This window comes from Ipomoea triloba, chromosome 9 (assembly GCF_003576645.1).
Source record: "Ipomoea triloba cultivar NCNSP0323 chromosome 9, ASM357664v1".
NCBI classification, from domain to species: domain Eukaryota; kingdom Viridiplantae; phylum Streptophyta; class Magnoliopsida; order Solanales; family Convolvulaceae; genus Ipomoea; species Ipomoea triloba.
This window is the reverse complement of record NC_044924.1, coordinates 378,319-396,630: the sequence shown is the minus strand read 5'-3', so window position 1 is coordinate 396,630 and position 18,312 is coordinate 378,319. Positions and strand designations below refer to the sequence as shown.

General features: G+C 37.9%; 2 protein-coding genes across 2 annotated transcripts; one reads left to right on the top strand and one right to left on the bottom strand.

Moving 5' to 3' along the window:
* Positions 1–647: 647 nt before the first annotated feature.
* Positions 648–10,694, top strand: LOC116030003 (E3 ubiquitin-protein ligase UPL3). Its single transcript, XM_031272079.1, has 18 exons — positions 648–1,893; positions 2,118–2,228; positions 2,351–2,467; positions 2,545–2,715; positions 2,786–2,947; positions 3,402–3,662; positions 3,783–3,904; positions 4,022–5,417; positions 5,894–5,989; positions 6,687–8,243; positions 8,389–8,613; positions 8,720–8,824; positions 9,265–9,345; positions 9,425–9,493; positions 9,611–9,739; positions 9,840–9,962; positions 10,106–10,283; positions 10,457–10,694. Exons 1-17 carry the CDS (start codon positions 1,018–1,020, stop codon positions 10,169–10,171), a joined length of 5,667 nt encoding a protein of 1,888 aa, XP_031127939.1. The 5' UTR covers positions 648–1,017; the 3' UTR covers positions 10,172–10,283; positions 10,457–10,694.
* An 832-nt stretch (positions 10,695–11,526) lies between these two features.
* Positions 11,527–14,674, bottom strand: LOC116030530 (beta-galactosidase 13-like). The gene is made up of 5 exons (XM_031272807.1): positions 14,475–14,674; positions 14,287–14,382; positions 14,100–14,212; positions 13,919–13,985; positions 11,527–13,835 (listed from the first exon to the last, which is right to left on the bottom strand). The coding sequence occupies exons 1-5, from the start codon at positions 14,646–14,648 to the stop codon at positions 11,787–11,789; spliced, it is 2,499 nt and encodes an 832-aa protein (XP_031128667.1). The 5' UTR covers positions 14,649–14,674; the 3' UTR covers positions 11,527–11,786.
* Positions 14,675–18,312: the final 3,638 nt, after the last annotated feature.

Genomic DNA, 18,312 nt, shown 5'->3' with positions numbered 1-18,312 from the left:
CATTCAAAGAATGTACATTTTCATGAGTTTGTTGTTCCAAATTGGATTGGGTACGAAAAAAGTTGGCAAACTGATCGAGATATTTTTTTTTAGTACTATTAACTCTGTTACAATGTAGTATCTGTTCATATATACATTTTTAACATATTGAAACACAAAGAGTCAATATTGCAATTAATATCACAATAATCATAAGATTAAAGATTGAAATTTTATCAAAATCAGCTTCCTAGTTCCTACCTTCGCATTGGATTGCCAAGCCAAGAGGCCCGATTTTGTTATTTTGGAAGTTGGGTTCTTTTCTTTAACATTTTGTGGGCCAAAATGGCTACTAATTATAAAATGGACTTGTCAGTTGAAAAGTATTGTTGGGGATTGGGAATATTTGCATATTCAGAAATTAGGCCCAACCCATTTTAATCTACACCTCACCAAGGGGAAAAAAGGGGGAAATTTCGTTCTGTGGAAAAAAAAATTGTGTAATGCAATTTGATTGGGCCGAACAACGCGTGAGGAGATCCACCGCAGGCAGACCTGTATTTGACTCTGAAACAAAGCCCGCTCCATTTTTCCGATCAAGCATATTCTTTGGCTTTCGGTGAAAGAATATTTAGCAAAAAAAGGAAAAGGAAAAAAGGCAAATAAATAAAGAAATCAGAATTAGGGTTTTCTGAGTTTGTTTATTTTTATTTTTATTTTTATTTTCTTCTTCCTTGCTTCAGTTATATTCTTCCGTTTATCTCTCTGTGTTTCTCAAAATCCTCCGTTCTGATCACCCAAAGCGATTGTCGGAATTTGATTGTTATTGAGTTTAGTCGTTGTTCTTTTTTATTAAAAGAAGATAGTGATTGATTGAGGTGGAGCTTAATTGGGAAAGATCGGATTTTCTTGTCGTGGTAATTTGGGAATTAGGGATTCTTGGATTCTGAGAGATGCTGATAAATTCAACATTGGAGAGTGTCTGATCGCCGAATAATCGGCGACCTGTTTCGATGTTTTGAGGGTTTTGGATTTTGTATGGAAACTCGCAGCCGGAAGCGGGCGGAGGCCAACTCTTCAGCGCCCTCTTCTTCCTCTGGTCCCACCACCCGCGCTGCCAAGCGAGCTCGTCTTTCCGTCTCATCTACTCCCACATCCACTACTGCCACCGCCACCAATTCCGCGTCGATCCCCACTCGCTCTCGCATCGCAACTCGTTCTCAGGACTCGTTACTATCTTCCACACCCATGGACTCCACCAATGAATCCTCCGGTTCCGCCCCGCGCAGCCGCCGTGGTAAGAACCCTACTCATGCTCCAGATAAGGATAATTCCGATAAAGGAAAGGAGAAAGAGCAAGTTAGGGATAGGGATAGGGACAGGGAAGCTGAGAGAAGCCTCAGGTTGAATATTGATTCAGGTGGCGCTGATGACGATGACAATGACAGTGAGGGTGGTGTTGGAATGCTGCATCCAAATTTATCTTCGGCAAGCAGTGCACTTCAGGGGTTGCTCAGGAAATTGGGTGCCGGATTGGATGACCTCATACCCAGCTCAGCAATAGGATCAACCTCATCATCACATCAGAGTGGTCGGCTGAAGAAGATTTTGTCAGGGTTGAGAGCAGATGGTGAGGAAGGAAAGCAAGTTGAGGCTTTGTCTCAGCTCTGTGATATGCTTTCTATTGGAACTGAAGATTCACTCAGCACCTTTTCTGTGGATTCTTTTGTTCCTGTGCTGGTTGGGCTACTTAATCACGAGAGTAATCCAGATATCATGCTGCTTGCAGCCCGTGCATTAACCCATCTGGTTGATGTTCTGCCCTCTTCATGTGCTGCTGTTGTGCATTATGGTGCAGTTTCATACTTCGTTGCTCGCTTGCTCACAATTGAATACATGGACTTGGCTGAACAGGTGAGCTACTTTATATGTCTGTTAACAAGGATTGGTTGTTCATGGTAACCAACCGTTTTCACTATAACTATCTTAGTATGATAGCTGTTTTCTCAAATATGAGTGTTATATAATATGCCTAACTCTATTCTCAAATATGAATTATTTATATTATTCCACTTTACTATATTTGGAAACACCTTGCATTAATTGATTTTGTTTGCCTCTTAAATAAAAATGAACAGTCATTACAAGCTCTAAAGAAGATATCTCAGGAACACCCCACTGCTTGCCTGAGAGCTGGTGCCCTTATGGCCGTGCTTTCCTACCTTGACTTCTTTTCTACTGGAGTTCAGGTAGTTTAACTAATTGCAACTATTTCATATGTAATGGCTCATGTAAAGTGAATTGTTTTGACTATTTTTGTTTTCTTCTGTTATGTCTTAAATTTTTTATTAACTTCTTGGTCCACTGCCAGCGAGTTGCATTGTTTACTGCTGCAAATATGTGCAAGAAACTCCCTTCTGATGCAGCTGACTTTGTGATGGAAGCTGTACCGTTGCTGACAAACCTCCTCCAATATCATGACTCAAAGGTGAGCGGATGATCTCTTTTTTTGCAATAATTCTTTCCGGGATTTTTTTATCTTATTTTTCTTTTGCTTGTGTATAGGTCCTAGAACATGCTTCCATCTGCTTGACTCGGATTGCTGAGGCATTTGCATCTTCTCCAGAGAAGTTGGATGAATTATGCAATCATGGACTTGTTAGGGAAGCAGCTGCACTCATTTCCTCAAGCAGTTCTGGTGGCGGTCAGTCCTCACTCAGCACTTCAACATACACAGTAAGTAAACCTCTTGGTTAAAGTAATTAATGTGTTTTGATTCTGCATCTTGACTGGATAAGGTTTGCAGGGATTGATTCGACTTCTCTCAACATGTGCGAGCGGTTCTGCTATAGGAGCAAAAACTTTGCTGCACCTTGGTATCAGTGGTATTCTCAAAGAAATTCTTTCAGGATCTGGCCTTGTTAGCACAATGTCTGTTTCACCTGCTTTGAGTAGACCACCTGATCAGGTATACTATGTTTCATTATACAGTTTGGTTGGAAGGCTTTAAACTTTGGGTTTTGCACTCTATGGGGCATTTGGTTGGTAGGTTTTTAACTTTCGTTTTTGCACAGTACGGAATTTCTGAGTTGGTGTGTTTTACATATTTAATTACCTAGATTTTTTAGTTTACCTGAGATGTCCACGAATTTCCGATTTCTGTATGCAAATGGTAGTAGATTTAGTTGCATTCGTTATTTCTGTTCTCAAGGAAATATACCACACTACTTTTTATTGACCACATTGGTTGAATGTATTCTTAGTTATAAAATTTAATTTATCCCTTGTTCGATTTTAATTTCCAAACAAGGTTTTCCCTTGCTTTAAGTTACTTTACTAATGCAATTTTTTTAGTATAATATATCTCCACCTAAGGCTTCATATATTGGACTTTTAAATGTATTTCCTTCTCTTATCCACAGATTTTTGAGATTGTGAACCTTGCTAATGAGCTACTTCCCCCATTGCCTCAAGGAACAATCTCTCTTCCAGTCAGTAGTAACTTGTTTATTAAAGGTTCTTTTACAAAGAAATTTTGTGCTGGAGGTTCTAGCAAGCAGGAGGATGTAAATGCTAGTTCTCAGGATATTGCACAGGAGGTTTCAGCCCGTGAAAAACTTCTTAATGAGCAGCCTGAATTTCTGCGTCAATTTGGAATGGATCTTCTTCCAGTTCTAATTCAGGTTAGTGGTTCACTTAGCATTACATTGGTGTATCTATTATAAAGTTGTAAAAATGGAACACATGTTTTTTTTTACTTGTTTTTCTTTAAATTAAGTGTTTGCATGTTGTTTGCCAATCAGATATATGGGTCCAGTGTGAATGGCCCAGTACGTCACAAATGTCTCTCGGTGATTGGAAAGCTTATGTACTTCAGCACTGCAGATATGATTCAGTCCTTGAATAGTGTTACTAACATATCAAGGTATGAATTTATAATAGGCTTTTTGGAATTGGTTTTGTAAATAAGGTCAAAGTGGCTTTTTAAATATTTCATTTTTCAAGGTATCTATAGCTCATAATTCAATTATTATTTATCCAGTTTCTTGGCTGGAGTGTTAGCTTGGAAAGATCCCCAAGTATTGGTGCCTGCCCTTCAAATTGCAGAAATTTTAATGGAAAAGCTCCCTGGTTTCTTTTCTAAGATGTTTGTGAGAGAGGGTGTTGTTCATGCTGTTAATGCACTAATAATAGCTGAGGCTCATGTTACACCTTCACAGCCACCTTCCTTTGAGAAGGACAATGATTGTATAACAGGATCATCACGTTCTAGGCGTTACCGACGTCGTGGTGGTAATTCAAATATTGATATGTCTTCTACTGAAGAACTCAAAAATTCAGTTCCAAATCTGCTCTCACCTCCAAATTCAGTTGAAGTTCCTAATGTCAATTCCAATATTCGCATGACTGTAAGTGCTTGTGCCAAACGCTTCAAAGAGAAATATTTCCCTTCAGATCTCGAGTCAACTGAGGCTGGTGTGACAGATGATCTTCTACGGCTGAAGAATCTTTGCAATAAGTTGAATGCTGGTATTGATGGACAGATGACAAAATCGAAGGGAAAATCCAAAACTTCTGGTCCTCGACTTGGTGATATTTCCACCAGTAAAGAAGAAAACCTTGCTGGTCTGATTACTGAAATGCTGGGGGAGCTCAGTAAAGGAGATGGTGTTTCCACTTTTGAGTTTATTGGTAGTGGTGTTGTGACTTCCTTGCTGAACTATTTTACATGCGGGTACTTCTCCAAGGAAAGAATTTCAAATGCTAATCTGTCTAGGCTTCGACAACAAGCAATGAGAAGGTACAGGTCTTTCATTGCAGTTGCCCTTCCTCCTGGTGTTGAAGGAAGTTCTGTTCCCATGGGTATTTTGGTTCAAAAGCTTCAAAATGCTCTATCTTCCTTGGAGCGCTTCCCTGTTGTGTTGAGCCACACTTCTAGGTCATTGAGTGGAAGTGCACGACTATCTTCTGGCTTAGGTGCTTTGGCTCAACCATTCAAGTTGCGTCTCTGTAGGGCACAAGGTGAAAAGACCCTTCGTGATTATTCCTCAAATGTAGTTTTGATTGATCCACTAGCAAGTTTAGCAGCTGTTGAAGACTTCCTCTGGCCTCGTATCCAACGAATTGAGTCTGGTCCGAAGGCACCTGCATCAGCTGGAAACTCTGAGGCATGGTCTGTTCTACCAGCATCTTCTACTACTCCTTCTGTTCCTCCTCGTCATTCTACCAGATCAAGGTCTGTTACTAATATGAATGATGGTGCTAAAGAGTCATCACAAGAAAACAATGCAAGCTCATCAAAAGGAAAGGGTAAGGCTGTTCTTAAGTCAGGTCAAGAAGAGGGAAGAGGACCACAGACAAGAAATGCTGCTCGTAGAAGAGCAGCTTTGGATAAGGAAGCACAGGCACAACCTGTTAATGGGGATTCCAATTCTGAGGTATGTCCAATCATGTAATCTGATACATCAATCTTCTTATGTGTAGTTGGCTGTTGAGTTTAATTGTATCATGTTTAATCATATCCTTTATGTTTTTGTTCATTAATGTGCTTTGACCTTCCCACCCTCTCTTTTCCAATTTTGGTCTTGATTATATCATTTCTAAAATGCATTGTCTATGTTTGGCTTCTTCTTCTTTTATTATTATTATTATTATTTTTATTATTTTTAAAAAAATTTGGTCTCATGCTGTAAGGTATTTTCCCCCTAAAAATTTTTGATGATTTTCTAGTGCTTTTAACAATTATCTATTGCCATTTATCCATCCCTTTGTATCGGCTATAGTTGGTGACTTGAAGTATACATTTTGAAATGGATTGCAGATTTTCTTGTCATTCATATTTTTGTCCTCAGCAAGTGCTTAGTGTGGTGTACAACAGGGATATTGAAATTTCAATTCATTTTTTTTGGTGCAGGAAGATGAGCTGGTTTCTCCTGTTGACATTATTGATGATTTGGTGATTGAAGAAGATGATATATCTGATGATGATGATGAAGATGACCGTGATGATGTATGTTTTTGGTCTTCATATTTCTTTTGTTGTCTCTTCAATTTCTCAAGTCTGATGCCTTATTCTTGGGCATTATTCTATATATTTGTAAATTTAAATGTTTATATTTAGCATGTTTGAGTCGCATAGCTATTAATTGAATAATTGATAGAGTTATTGATTAGTTCTTTCCTAAATTTGATGAGACAATAAAGAGGTTATAAACCGGAAGTAGGTCATATATTCATTTGTGGGAACACGTTAATCATATTATAATATAGAATCACAAGAAATGGGGCGTGTAGTACAGTTTTGAAGAGGAATCCATTTTAGAGGACATTCTTGCAGGTTCAGAACTTCTTTCGTTAATGGGTAGGAGATGATGCAGGTGGCTTCAGAACTTCTTTCATTTGTAGTTGTTAATGTTTTTCTTTTGAATCTGAAACTTAAAACATAGCCTTTTCAATGGGATGGAACAGTGGCTGAGACAATGAATATTTGCACACTAGGGATAAGAAGACCACACCCCTTACCCCAAATAAAAAATAAATGATAGCAGAGATGGAAAAGTAATCATAAACATCTTTGATGTCTATTTTATTCTTGTTGGTTGCATGTCATGCCATTTTTTTGTTGATTGCTACAAAGTTAATCTGACCTTTAGATGCAAAATATTCTTATGATGGGATGATGCTGATAGTTATGTTTAACCTTGCAGGTTCTTAGAGATGATCCACTTGATTCACTTCCTTATTGCATGCCAGAAAAAGTGCATGATGTTAAATTAGGGGACTCTTCAGAGGAGAGTCCAGTTGTCCAAACACCAAGTAATAGTCAAGCAAATGCTGGTGGTGGTTCCAGCAGCAGAGATGGTTCTATCCGGGGATCTGATTCTCTTGAGTTTAGAGGTGGGAGTTCTTATAGTTCTAGGGGTGCAATGTCATTTGCTGCAGCTGCTATGGCAGGCCTTGGGTCTAGTAATGGTAGAGGTGTTAGAGGAGGAAGTAGGGATCGTCAAGGACGGCCTATATTTACTTCTAACGATACAGGAAGATTGATATTTTCTGCCGGTGGGAAACAATTAAATAGGCACTTAACAATCTACCAGGCCATTCAACGGCAGCTTGTCCTGGATGATGATGATGATGATAGACATGGAGGCAATGATTTTGTATCAAGTGATGGAAGCAGACTGTGGTCTGATATATACACCATCACATACCAAAGGGCAGATAACCAAGCTGATAGAGGTATGAATGGTACTGGGACATCAACTTCCTCTAAGTCTAAGAAAGCTAGTTCTTCAACAGCTTTGAGTGAGGATTCCTCACTCCATGCATCACTATTAGATAGTATTTTGCTGGGAGAGCTCCCCTGTGATCTGGAAAAAAGCAACCCTACCTATAATATTTTAGCACTTTTACGTGTACTTGATATTTTGAATCAGCTTGCACCACGGTTACAGTTTCTGTCAGTGATTGAAGATTTCTCCGAAGGAAAAATATCAAGTCTGGATGAACTCAGTGTGAGTAGTGTCAAAATCCCTCCAGAGGAATTTGTCAATAGTAAGCTTACTCCGAAGTTGGCTCGGCAGATCCAGGATGCACTTGCACTCTGTAGTGGCTCTCTTCCATCATGGTGTTACCAGCTAACCAAGGCTTGTCCATTTCTATTTCCATTTGAGACTCGCCGCCAGTATTTCTATTCAACTGCTTTTGGGTTGTCTCGAGCATTATATCGACTTCAGCAGCAAGGTGCTGATGGGTCGACAAATGAAAGAGAGGTAAGGTTTGGGAGATTACAGCGCCAGAAAGTACGTGTCTCCCGGAATCGCATACTGGATTCTGCTGCAAAAGTAATGGACATGTACTCTAGCCAAAAAGCTGTTCTTGAAGTTGAATATTTTGGTGAAGTTGGCACTGGTTTGGGTCCTACTCTGGAGTTCTACACCCTTTTAAGTCATGATCTACAGAAAGCAGGGCTAGGGATGTGGAGGACAGGTCTAACATTCCACAAACATGGAATGGAAATGGATGTAGATGGGGAAGTAAATGGAAAAACTGTTGATGGGGGTGAACAAGATCTCATTATAGCACCTCTTGGGTTATTCCCTTGTCCCTGGCCACCAAGTGCTGAAAATTCAGAGGGTCAGCCGCTTTTTAAGGCAATTGAATATTTCCGGCTTCTGGGTCGCGTGATGGCTAAAGCACTTCAGGATGGGCGGCTCTTAGACCTTCCATTATCAACTGCCTTCTATAAGCTTGTGCTTGGCCAAGTATGCTCTGCTCTATGCCTCCATTTTGTTTTTTTTGTTTCCCTTGTGCATATTAGCTACATGTTAAGCAGTCACTTTTTGTCACTCATATAGTTTTGGGTATGCTTGTTCTTGTAATGTTGACTGTTGCTGTATTTCACTGCAGGAACTTGATCTGTATGATATTCTTTCTTTTGATACTGAACTGGGCAAGACTTTACAAGAGTTACAAGCTCTTGTTTATCGGAAACAGCATTTGGAATCGATGGGGAACAATAGCCAAGTCAAAATTACTGATTTATGTTTTCGTGGGACTCCAGTTGAAGACCTTTGCTTAGATTTCACCCTTCCAGGTTATCCTGAATATATTCTGAAAGCTGGTGATGAGAATGTATGCTTCTCTTGAACTTTCCTGTTTACTTGTATCTTTTCTTCTCTCATTATGTAATGTTTGCAGGTGTAATTTTTTTTTTTTTTATCTTTTATTTATATTGCAGGTTGATCTTAGTAATCTGGAAGAGTACATTTCTTTGGTGGTTGATGCTACTATCAAGACTGGAATTGTGCGGCAAATTGAAGCATTTAGATCTGGTTTCAATCAGGTTTGTGCTGGTTATTGTCATTTGCAACCTACATGTTATGAAGATGTTGAACGGATTTGGAATTAAAATTCCTAGTCAGGCAATATGGCTTTACGGTCCTGTTAGGGAATTATATGGGGCATTTGAACTTGTTGCTCCTGGTTCTGTTGCTGTTGCACTAGGTGACTTTGTTCTTGGCGATGGATAATTTTCCACTCTTAGTCTTATATGAGTATTCCAAACATGAAGTCTTGTAATAGCATTGTCTAGTAATCCCACCCTTTCTTAAATTTATTGATCCTTCCAGATTCCAGAGCAATTGTGATATCGCGTGTCCATGTACCTGTTCACAAATCTGAACTAAATTGATGTTACAAATGATAATAATCTGTGTGTTTCTGTATTTGATGCATGTTAGTTTTGTCAATTCCAAATTGATTTTTGCCTTTTTTGATGACCAGGTATTTGACATTTCAACACTACAAATATTTTCTCCAACTGAGCTGGACTATTTGCTTTGTGGGCGTAGAGAGCTGTGGAAGGTAAATAACCTTTTATTGTGATGCTTAATGGATATCTTGCTTTTGAGTGATTTACCTACAAGATTCCTTGTATGTGCAGGCTGAGACATTGGTGGATCACATCAAGTTTGATCATGGTTACAATGCCAAGAGTCCTGCAATTTTAAATGTATGTTCTTGTTATTGTTCATCTGGAAGGTTTTAGGAGAAATAAAATGGAAATTTTATATTTTAATCGTTATCTAACCTTTTTGTTTTTCCCTCTGAATTTGATGTGTGTGTGAAGTTGCTGGAGATCATGGGAGACTTCTCTCCTGAACAACAAAGAGCCTTTCTTCAATTTGTTACTGGTGCTCCTAGGCTTCCTCCAGGCGGTCTTGCAGTGTTGAATCCGAAGTTAACAATCGTGAGGAAGGTATATAGCTGCTGCATAATATTTCAATATGATCTTCAACATTTATGGGGCTTTTCTCTTTTGAAGTGTTTGATTGGCTATTTTTTTGGTTATCAAACAGCATTCTTCGTCTACGGGAAACACATCAGTCAGTGGTAATGCGGCATCCGAATCTGCAGATGATGACCTGCCTAGTGTGATGACTTGTGCCAATTACTTGAAGCTTCCTCCATACTCCACCAAGGTATTAGTTTGATTTTGTATTGGGATGGGATCAACAAATACATTATTAGCTAGCATTTAGCTGCATACCATTAAAGTGATTTTACCTTAGATGCAATGTTTCCAGTTGCCTTATCCTACACTTAAATAATTTTTTGAAACCAGGAAATTATGTACAAGAAATTAGTGTATGCGATCAATGAAGGTCAAGGATCCTTTGATTTGTCCTAGGATCTCAAAAAGGTAGTTGGAGTGTGGGGTTTCATTGAGATAATTGAGCCTTGTGCATTTAGTGCTCAATAAATGGTGTGCTGGTCATCACCGTCTATCAGCAATCTTTAAGGTTGGAATCTGCCACTACCAATTTTCTTTACTGCTCTTCCTTAGTGTCATTTTGTTTTATTTTTTCATTGGAATGAGGAATGTAATTTGTTGCTCTTTATTTATTAATTTAATATAATTGGATTCAATTCAATCCTGTTTAACTAATAAAATCAATTTTGACATGAATTTCAGGTGAAGGTGGTTGAAGGGCAGATTTTTTTTTTTCCTTTTTTTTTCTTTTTTTTTTGGCTGGAGGCACTTAGGGGGTGCAAGTGCGCTTGTACATACCGTAGAATGATTATTTTATATTTACTATAATATTTTGGGATGATAGGAGATATAGATGTATGAGGATTATGATGATGTTTCTCGTTTTGTTTAATTTTATGATGATCTAATAAAGGGAATCTTGAAAAGCAATTTTATCAAAGCCAATGGAAATGATGATCAAGTACATTATATTCATCTCATCATAGAAAATGATTATTATAAATTCATAATCTATCCTCTGTGTTTGTGTTTTTTTTTTTTTTCCTGTACAAAGGAAAGAAGTCAAGTCAAGAAAGAAATTATAATATCTTGGTTATTTGAATTGGTGAAGAAATAGGTGACATGTATTCGGGAGAAGCGTACACAGTCGGAGTTAGGGAGAAGGGTTAACCTACAAATAAAACTTGGAATGTAATTTCAATTTAGTAGGTTAGTCTCGATTAGAAACTCATCAAGTGACTATCTTCTTAATTTATCACAGCTATGTGCTTTGAGCTGAGCCACCTGTTGATGTGTAGAGTGAGGTAGGGTAAGGGTGACTATTAGGATTTAGGAAGAACCAACTTCACTAAGTAACAAGCTACATATGTAATATGCGAAATTAAGTTAACCAATACATATAGTAAGATAAGCAGCTAAGCTAGTAAAACATACATTATTAAGACTTCATATGTTTTAACTCTTCTCATGCATCAGCATAATCCTAGGATAGGATGGGATAAATAAAAAAAGGTTAAATCTATTGTCGTTGGGTCATGCAATTTTATTTTATATTTTAAACACAAAGCAAGTCAAAGATTTAATAACAACATATATATATTTTTCAAATGTATAATTCAAGACTATTTTAAAATTGTTTTATTTGAATAATTACTTATTTTTAGCACAACGTGTAAAAAATGTTCATTTTTTGTTAACTAATAATAGTAGAGAAATTGTACAAGTAAGCCTGTAACATTAACTAATATGTTTGCTTGAATTGCCAAACAATCTATGTCAAAAATAAACAAATAATTAATTTAAAAGCCACTCTATTTTATTATTTCAACAATCCAAGCACCTTAGGTTTTCTGAAAAAAAAAATAATAAAATAAATAACAGGCTGCGCTAGTGTATGCATGCAGACATGCAGGTGAGGTGAAAATTAATTGTACGTTCCTAGTAGAGTTGTACTACATGTATTAGAGTGAAAAATTGAGAGTACACATAATATTTTGTTTGGGAGAGATATGATGGATGTTTGGGTAGGTGGCTAGTGTCCGCATTTAGCTTGCACAGTCAAAGTGTAGTAGTCGTTGGGGGGGCAGGGATGCTTTATTCCCTCCTCCTCGAACAAACTCTTCTCTACCGGAACTTTGCACTGGCTCTTCCCCAAGCACGCCTTCTCCACTATTTTATTGGCGTTAGGAAAGGTGCAGTTTCCCGCAAAGTAGTTCCCGCAAACCCCTTCCGGAAATTCCCCGTAGCTCACAAACTCTATTTTCTTCATCACTTTGTCGTCTGGGCATTTGAGCTGCACGCTGGGTCTTACATCATCTACTACCTGCTTCAACTCCTCTCCCTTCCTATCCCACGACTTAACGCTAGCAGAATAGTAGTCCGATACCTGACCGCAGATTGTGTCTCTGTTCACCAGAACCAGCTCTATGTTGGAGGGGTCTCCCCCCGTTTCCTCAAACACAACCATCAGATTCTTCTTGGGCTTCAAAAACGGCCTGGGAATGTGATACTCCCCTTGCGATGGCTGACCCAGAGGGGACAAGAATGAAACCCAATACCGCCCTATGCTTCTCCCGTTTATCCAAATCATACCCTTTGCCATGTTTGACATTCTGATTGCTACCGGGTTGTTCCCTTCCGGAGCATCGAAGTAGGTTTTGTACCAGGTGAGTGGTGGGTTCACATTACTCACTGCTGTCCACTTCACTTTGTGGGACCCCTCTTCCGTGTATAATTTGAGCTTCTCCCCTGGAAGCCCAACAGACTGGGCCCACGAGTTCCTGGTGATATCCAGGGTTCCAGCCAACAACCCCTGCACCCGCACATATTTTGGTCCGGTAAACCTCCTCTCCATGTAGGCTCCGCTGTTGGGATACCCGGTTATGACGCCCAGGAATGAAATGTCATTATTTCCGGGCTTCAAGTCCGCTGGCTTAGTCAAGTCAAACGCCTTCTTAATGTTGTCCCCGTGTGCTGACCCCAAGTACTCCCCGTTCACAAATAAAACCAGGGCGTGCCCCATACTGTGGACATACACAACTGGAAGGGTGTTGGACTTGGTGGGGAGATCGTGTTCGGTAAAAAAGATCCTGGTGCTGTACCACGCATAATCCGTGGTGTCTTTGGTCAAGCTGTACAGCTCCAATGGGAGCTGGCTCTTCATGGGCAGATTATCTATAGTGGGAATGCTTTCTTGGAACATCTCCCATTTAAAATTATTGGAAAGCTTTGAAGGTACGTAGTTCCTGGCATTGTGCTGTGAAACCACGTTCTGGGTGTTGAAAACCAGGGTTTTGCAGTCCGGGAGAATGGAGATGGACTTCTCGGGGAGGTAGTATTTTGTGCCCCTGAAATTAATTGTGTTTGGGTTTAAGGTGTGGTTGTTGGTCAAGAATGCAGCGCAGAGTTTAAGGGCAGGATTCTCGAAAGTAATGATCTCCAGATCGGTGGTGATCTTTTGGATAGTTTGGGCACCCCAGAACAAAGGCTTCTTGCACAATTTGAGAGCTCTGTGGTTATCTCTTAGGTGACTCCACTTGGGGTCCCTATACAACCCAAATTCATCAAGCGGCCCTTCATCGTAGTAGCGAGTGGAGACAAAGGAGGAGGAGGTTCTGCCAAAATTGGTTCCACCATAGTACATGTAATAGTTGACGTAAGTGCCGTTCTTGGCGGCGAAGAAACGAGTGATGGAAAAGGCAAGATCTTCGGCTGATCTCTGGGAGGGAGGGTCTCCGAAAGTTCGGTATTGAGCCGTCCAGTTTTCAGTCCACATAACAGGCTTGTTGGGGCCGTTAGTGCCTGAGAAAGTATCGCCGCAGTGTCGCCCATTGCAGGTGTTAATCACTTCCTGGGGAGCTTCCTTTTGCTTGCACATGATCCATGGAACTTCGTTGTACAGACCCACAGCCATTTCTGCAGCCCAGTGAATATATTTTATTCCATTTTCTCTATACGAACCCGCCACGTTGCTGTACTCGTTTTCAATTTGAGCCAGAATTATGGGGCCTCCTTGGGGTGCGAATAATTTCTCCTTTTTCATCATATCTACTGTCATCTCCACGAACTTCTTCATGTGTTTCTGCATCCATATATATATATATTTCATTTCTCCATCTCCTTTTTATTTCAATATATATATATAATGCTAGCTAGCTTACGTACCATAAATGGCTCGTTGTACGTACGGAAATAGATGTCGGGTACCTCCTTCAACCAGTATGGGAATCCTCTGCTCCCACCATACCATACCATATATAACATTATTATTAATACATAAATAAATATACCACTATGCATATATATATATGGCCTGGGAAGCCAGCTATAGAATTTGTATGCGTACCCCAAGGTCCATTCAGCTTCAAGGTAGGGTCCCACCCTCAGTGTCACGTACATACCCATCTCCCCAATCAGCTTGATGAATTTCACCACGTCATTGTTGCCTTCGAAGTTAAACTGCAAACGCCCACACACACATATATATATTATTATATTACACTAGGTATACATACACACACGCGCATACATACTTGGCCTTGAACAGGTTCATGAAGGTTCCAGAAGATATAAGTCTGGATGACATTCAAACCTCCTTCTCTAGCTTTTTTTAAGATGTCCGGCCACATCTGCCAACATTTAATAATCTCAGTAATTGCAAACATCTATAATTTGAATAATATAGCCACACACATATAGATAGATATAGATATAGATATACCTCAGGAGGCATACGAGGATAGTGAATGGAGCCTGAGAAGAAGACTTCTCTGGTTCCACCAATGATTAGAGATCTTGCATCATACGTCACCTTCTTGCCATGGTTACCCACCACCGTGCTTGCAACTAACATCCATACCAGCCCTACCACAACAACGCAACTTGCTGTACCCATTCCAATGCTTTACTGCTTTTTTTTTTGCTGGGTTTAAATATAATGGTATAATTATTATTCCTTCCTTGTTTCTCTTTTATTTCACATCAATTATAGTTTTGATTTGATATCAATATCAAAATCAATAGTGTTAGCATAAATTTAGTATCTTTGTATATATATATAAAAATATAGAAGAGAACTAAACTCCTATGTATGCTGTCTGAAGTTGAGGATCACCATTTCTTGTTTTTGTGGCTGTGCTGTGTCGTTGAACATTTCTGTGAGTAGACTTTGTAGGAATAGGAGTACGGTTATACAGCCTATTAATAGCTAGTATTAGTTAATTAATTAATTAATTAGGAGTAGATTATCATTAATATTTTAATCTTTTAATCAACTGGGCCTGATTAGCTTAGTGCTAGGCTACTAGGGCAAATTATACTGTGTACCACAGTGCACATAGCAATTTGCACCACGTACTTAAACGACGTCGTTTTGAGCATTGTAAACTAATCGTCCGTTTTTTTTTGGAAATCACGTTTCCCGTTTCGGCCGGTCTCTGTATTTATGTTAATATTATGTGTATTCCGGCAATCATTCTGTGTATTCTAGGCAACCGTTCTGTGTATTCTACCGTTATGTGTATTCATGTTAGTAACACATGTTGTGATGTGTTTGTGCATTCGAATGTTTAGGAGGATGAGTTCTGTGCATTTTGTGTAAATATTCTGTGAATTTATGTTATTAACAGAAGTTGTGATGTGTTTGTGCATTCGAATGTTAGGGGGATGAGTTCTATGTATTTTGTGTCAACATTCTGTGTATTCTGGGCAAACATTCTGTGTATTCTAGACAAACGTTCTGTGTATTCTATATAATGATTATATATATTATTAACATCTGTGTATTTTGTGTCAATATTCTGTGTATTCTAGGCAAACATTCCGTGTATTCTAGGCAAACGTTCTGTGTATTATAGATAATGATTATGTGTATTATAGATAATGAATTCCCTGAGTCATTCGCGTCCGCATCCACTCACACTGAAACGACATCGTTTTACGTACGTGGTGCACATTGCTATGTGCACCGTGGTGCAGGGTATAACGATTGAGGCTACTAGCTACTAATTAGCTGTACGTAAATTATATATATTATGATGAAAATTAAATATGAGACTACCTAGATCATAAATGCACATACAGTAGGCATATTCTCTCCATGTGCACCCAAATTCTATCCACAATTTTCTATGAAAATTGTCTCTCTCACTTTTCTTTTATTGGACATCAGGTCTATGTTTTATTAAATTTTATGGTACACACATATATATAGACAAAATCATTGTATTATAATTTAAAATGTATATGTTATTGGTAATGACTTTTAATAGTAATTGAATTGGTACACTCATCATGTTAATATATACATAATATATAGTACTGAATGTAAAAAATATCAATGGTTATAAGTACATTAAACTTTGTCATGTTTTTTATTATTATATTATTATTGTTTATTGGAGAAAATTATAATTAAATGGAGTGAGATTGTAGTGCGGGTAAAACCGTAAAAGTAAACATGTTTAGGAGAGTTGGTTAATGGATGCAGGGGGGTGATGTCGTAGATTTGGGAATCCAAAGTAAGTTAGGAGGAGGGTAGCATTATGGTACAACTGCCCACTGTCTTACTAGATAGCTTAGGTAACAAACAAACATATACTACAAAAGACACACACATATATATGTATATGAATCCGCGCAAGTGTTAGCTTAATTAGGTGGTAGTCCTTAAAACAATCATGAAAGCAACTACTAACTTGAATTGTATATATATACACTCTGTATAGCCCATAAGGGCAGCCTGAGTGGCAAGACCAAGACGCTCGCGGCCGTGAGGTCCTGAGTTCGAAACCGTCTGCCACCCGGGTTTGAGCCGGTCAGCTATGGGCAACCTAGGCTGGTTAACCTCCTTGTGGTCCTTTGCCGGCTAGGATCACAGGGCGAGGGTTTACTCACATACTCGGAAGAGGAGTGGGGTTTGCCTCGATAAACCCAATATACACTCTGTATTATATCTTCTCCTTTTCCATTGGATGCTTCGTTATAACGTTAATGTTTTGGGCCATTATTTTCTTGTCCCACAAAAATAAAGTGCAACAAACCTTAATCATGTCTAAATCCACAAAGTAATATATGCATGCATATAAACTTATTATTTCTTTTTCTATTGAACACTTATGCATCCCATCACACAAATTTTTGTTATTCCCTCTTTTTCAATTCACTAAAGCAAATTTTACTATAAAAAATTGTCATCGTGTTATGGCAGAATCATATATACACAAACAAACTTATGTTAAAATGAGAACCAATACTAAGGTGAGAATTGCGAACAACTACATAAGTGCATACAATATAATACTCCAAGTGCACAATGCACACAATCTACCCTTAGAGTAGATTGTGTGTGTTCTCGTAGTAAATTGTGTGCATTCATGTAGGTTCACAAGTTCTCATCTAAAACATGATTTTCATTTGATTCTGAACATATATATATATATATATATATATATATATATATATATATATATATATATATATATATATATATATATATTGGACGCACAGATAGCTATAAAAAATGGATTATTTTTTTTATTACGATTATGATAGACAGTAATAATAACAAAAATATATTTAAGTGTACTGTTACAATTTCAATTCTTAAAAGCTAAGAGTCATCAGAAAAAAAACATAGTATTCATATTTATATAGACGATACATATGATGAGCCATTAAGCCTTACTTTTTATGATTGCGATTTTAGTCTTTCTTTGCTTTACCATTAAGGTATATTAAATTTGATTTCCAATCATTATCACATATACCATATCATATTGTAATCTTCTTCATCATGTGGGCTCGCCACAAATGACTTAACGATTTTGGGAAATTTTGTAAAAATATTTAAATTAAAAACAAACTGCTGCCTTCCTAGCTACTTACTACTTAGGTGTTGTTTTGAAATTTAAATTAATTAAACAATTATTATTTTAATGATGTGATTACCTACGTTCAATCAGACTGCATGCATGACTGACTGTGAAAATGATCAAACTCCCCCATAATTAGATCATTGTCATTGTTGTAATGTACTAATCCGAGGGTGTGGACTAAATAAACCATGCCCCTGTATAACCGTCTGCAAATCACACAAGAAAGATAAATCATTATTTGAAAATTAAACAAAAGTGTAATTTTTATAATGTGTGGGGTGTCTGCTGCGGTGGAACCATCTATTTCAGTTTAATTAAATTTAAACATGTATTATATTAAAATTGAAAAATAAAAAATCATTACAGTTGATCTACCCGAAATGGCGTTAGTTGAATTGAATGGTATATATAGCATATAGAAACAATGAAGGTCAACACATTCTTAATTTAATATGTAAATATATTATTTTTCTCTAGTCGTTGGAGATGGAGATGCCATACATCTCTTTCAAATACATGGTATTTATCAATTCAAATTTATCTCTAATATAAATAATACCGAGTAATATTAATAATGGTTGTATTGGGTGCATTATACCACGAACGTAGTATTAATTTATTTTATTAAATTTGATACTTGACTATATAAGTGAAACTAGGGGTTGAAATTCTTGTGATGATATC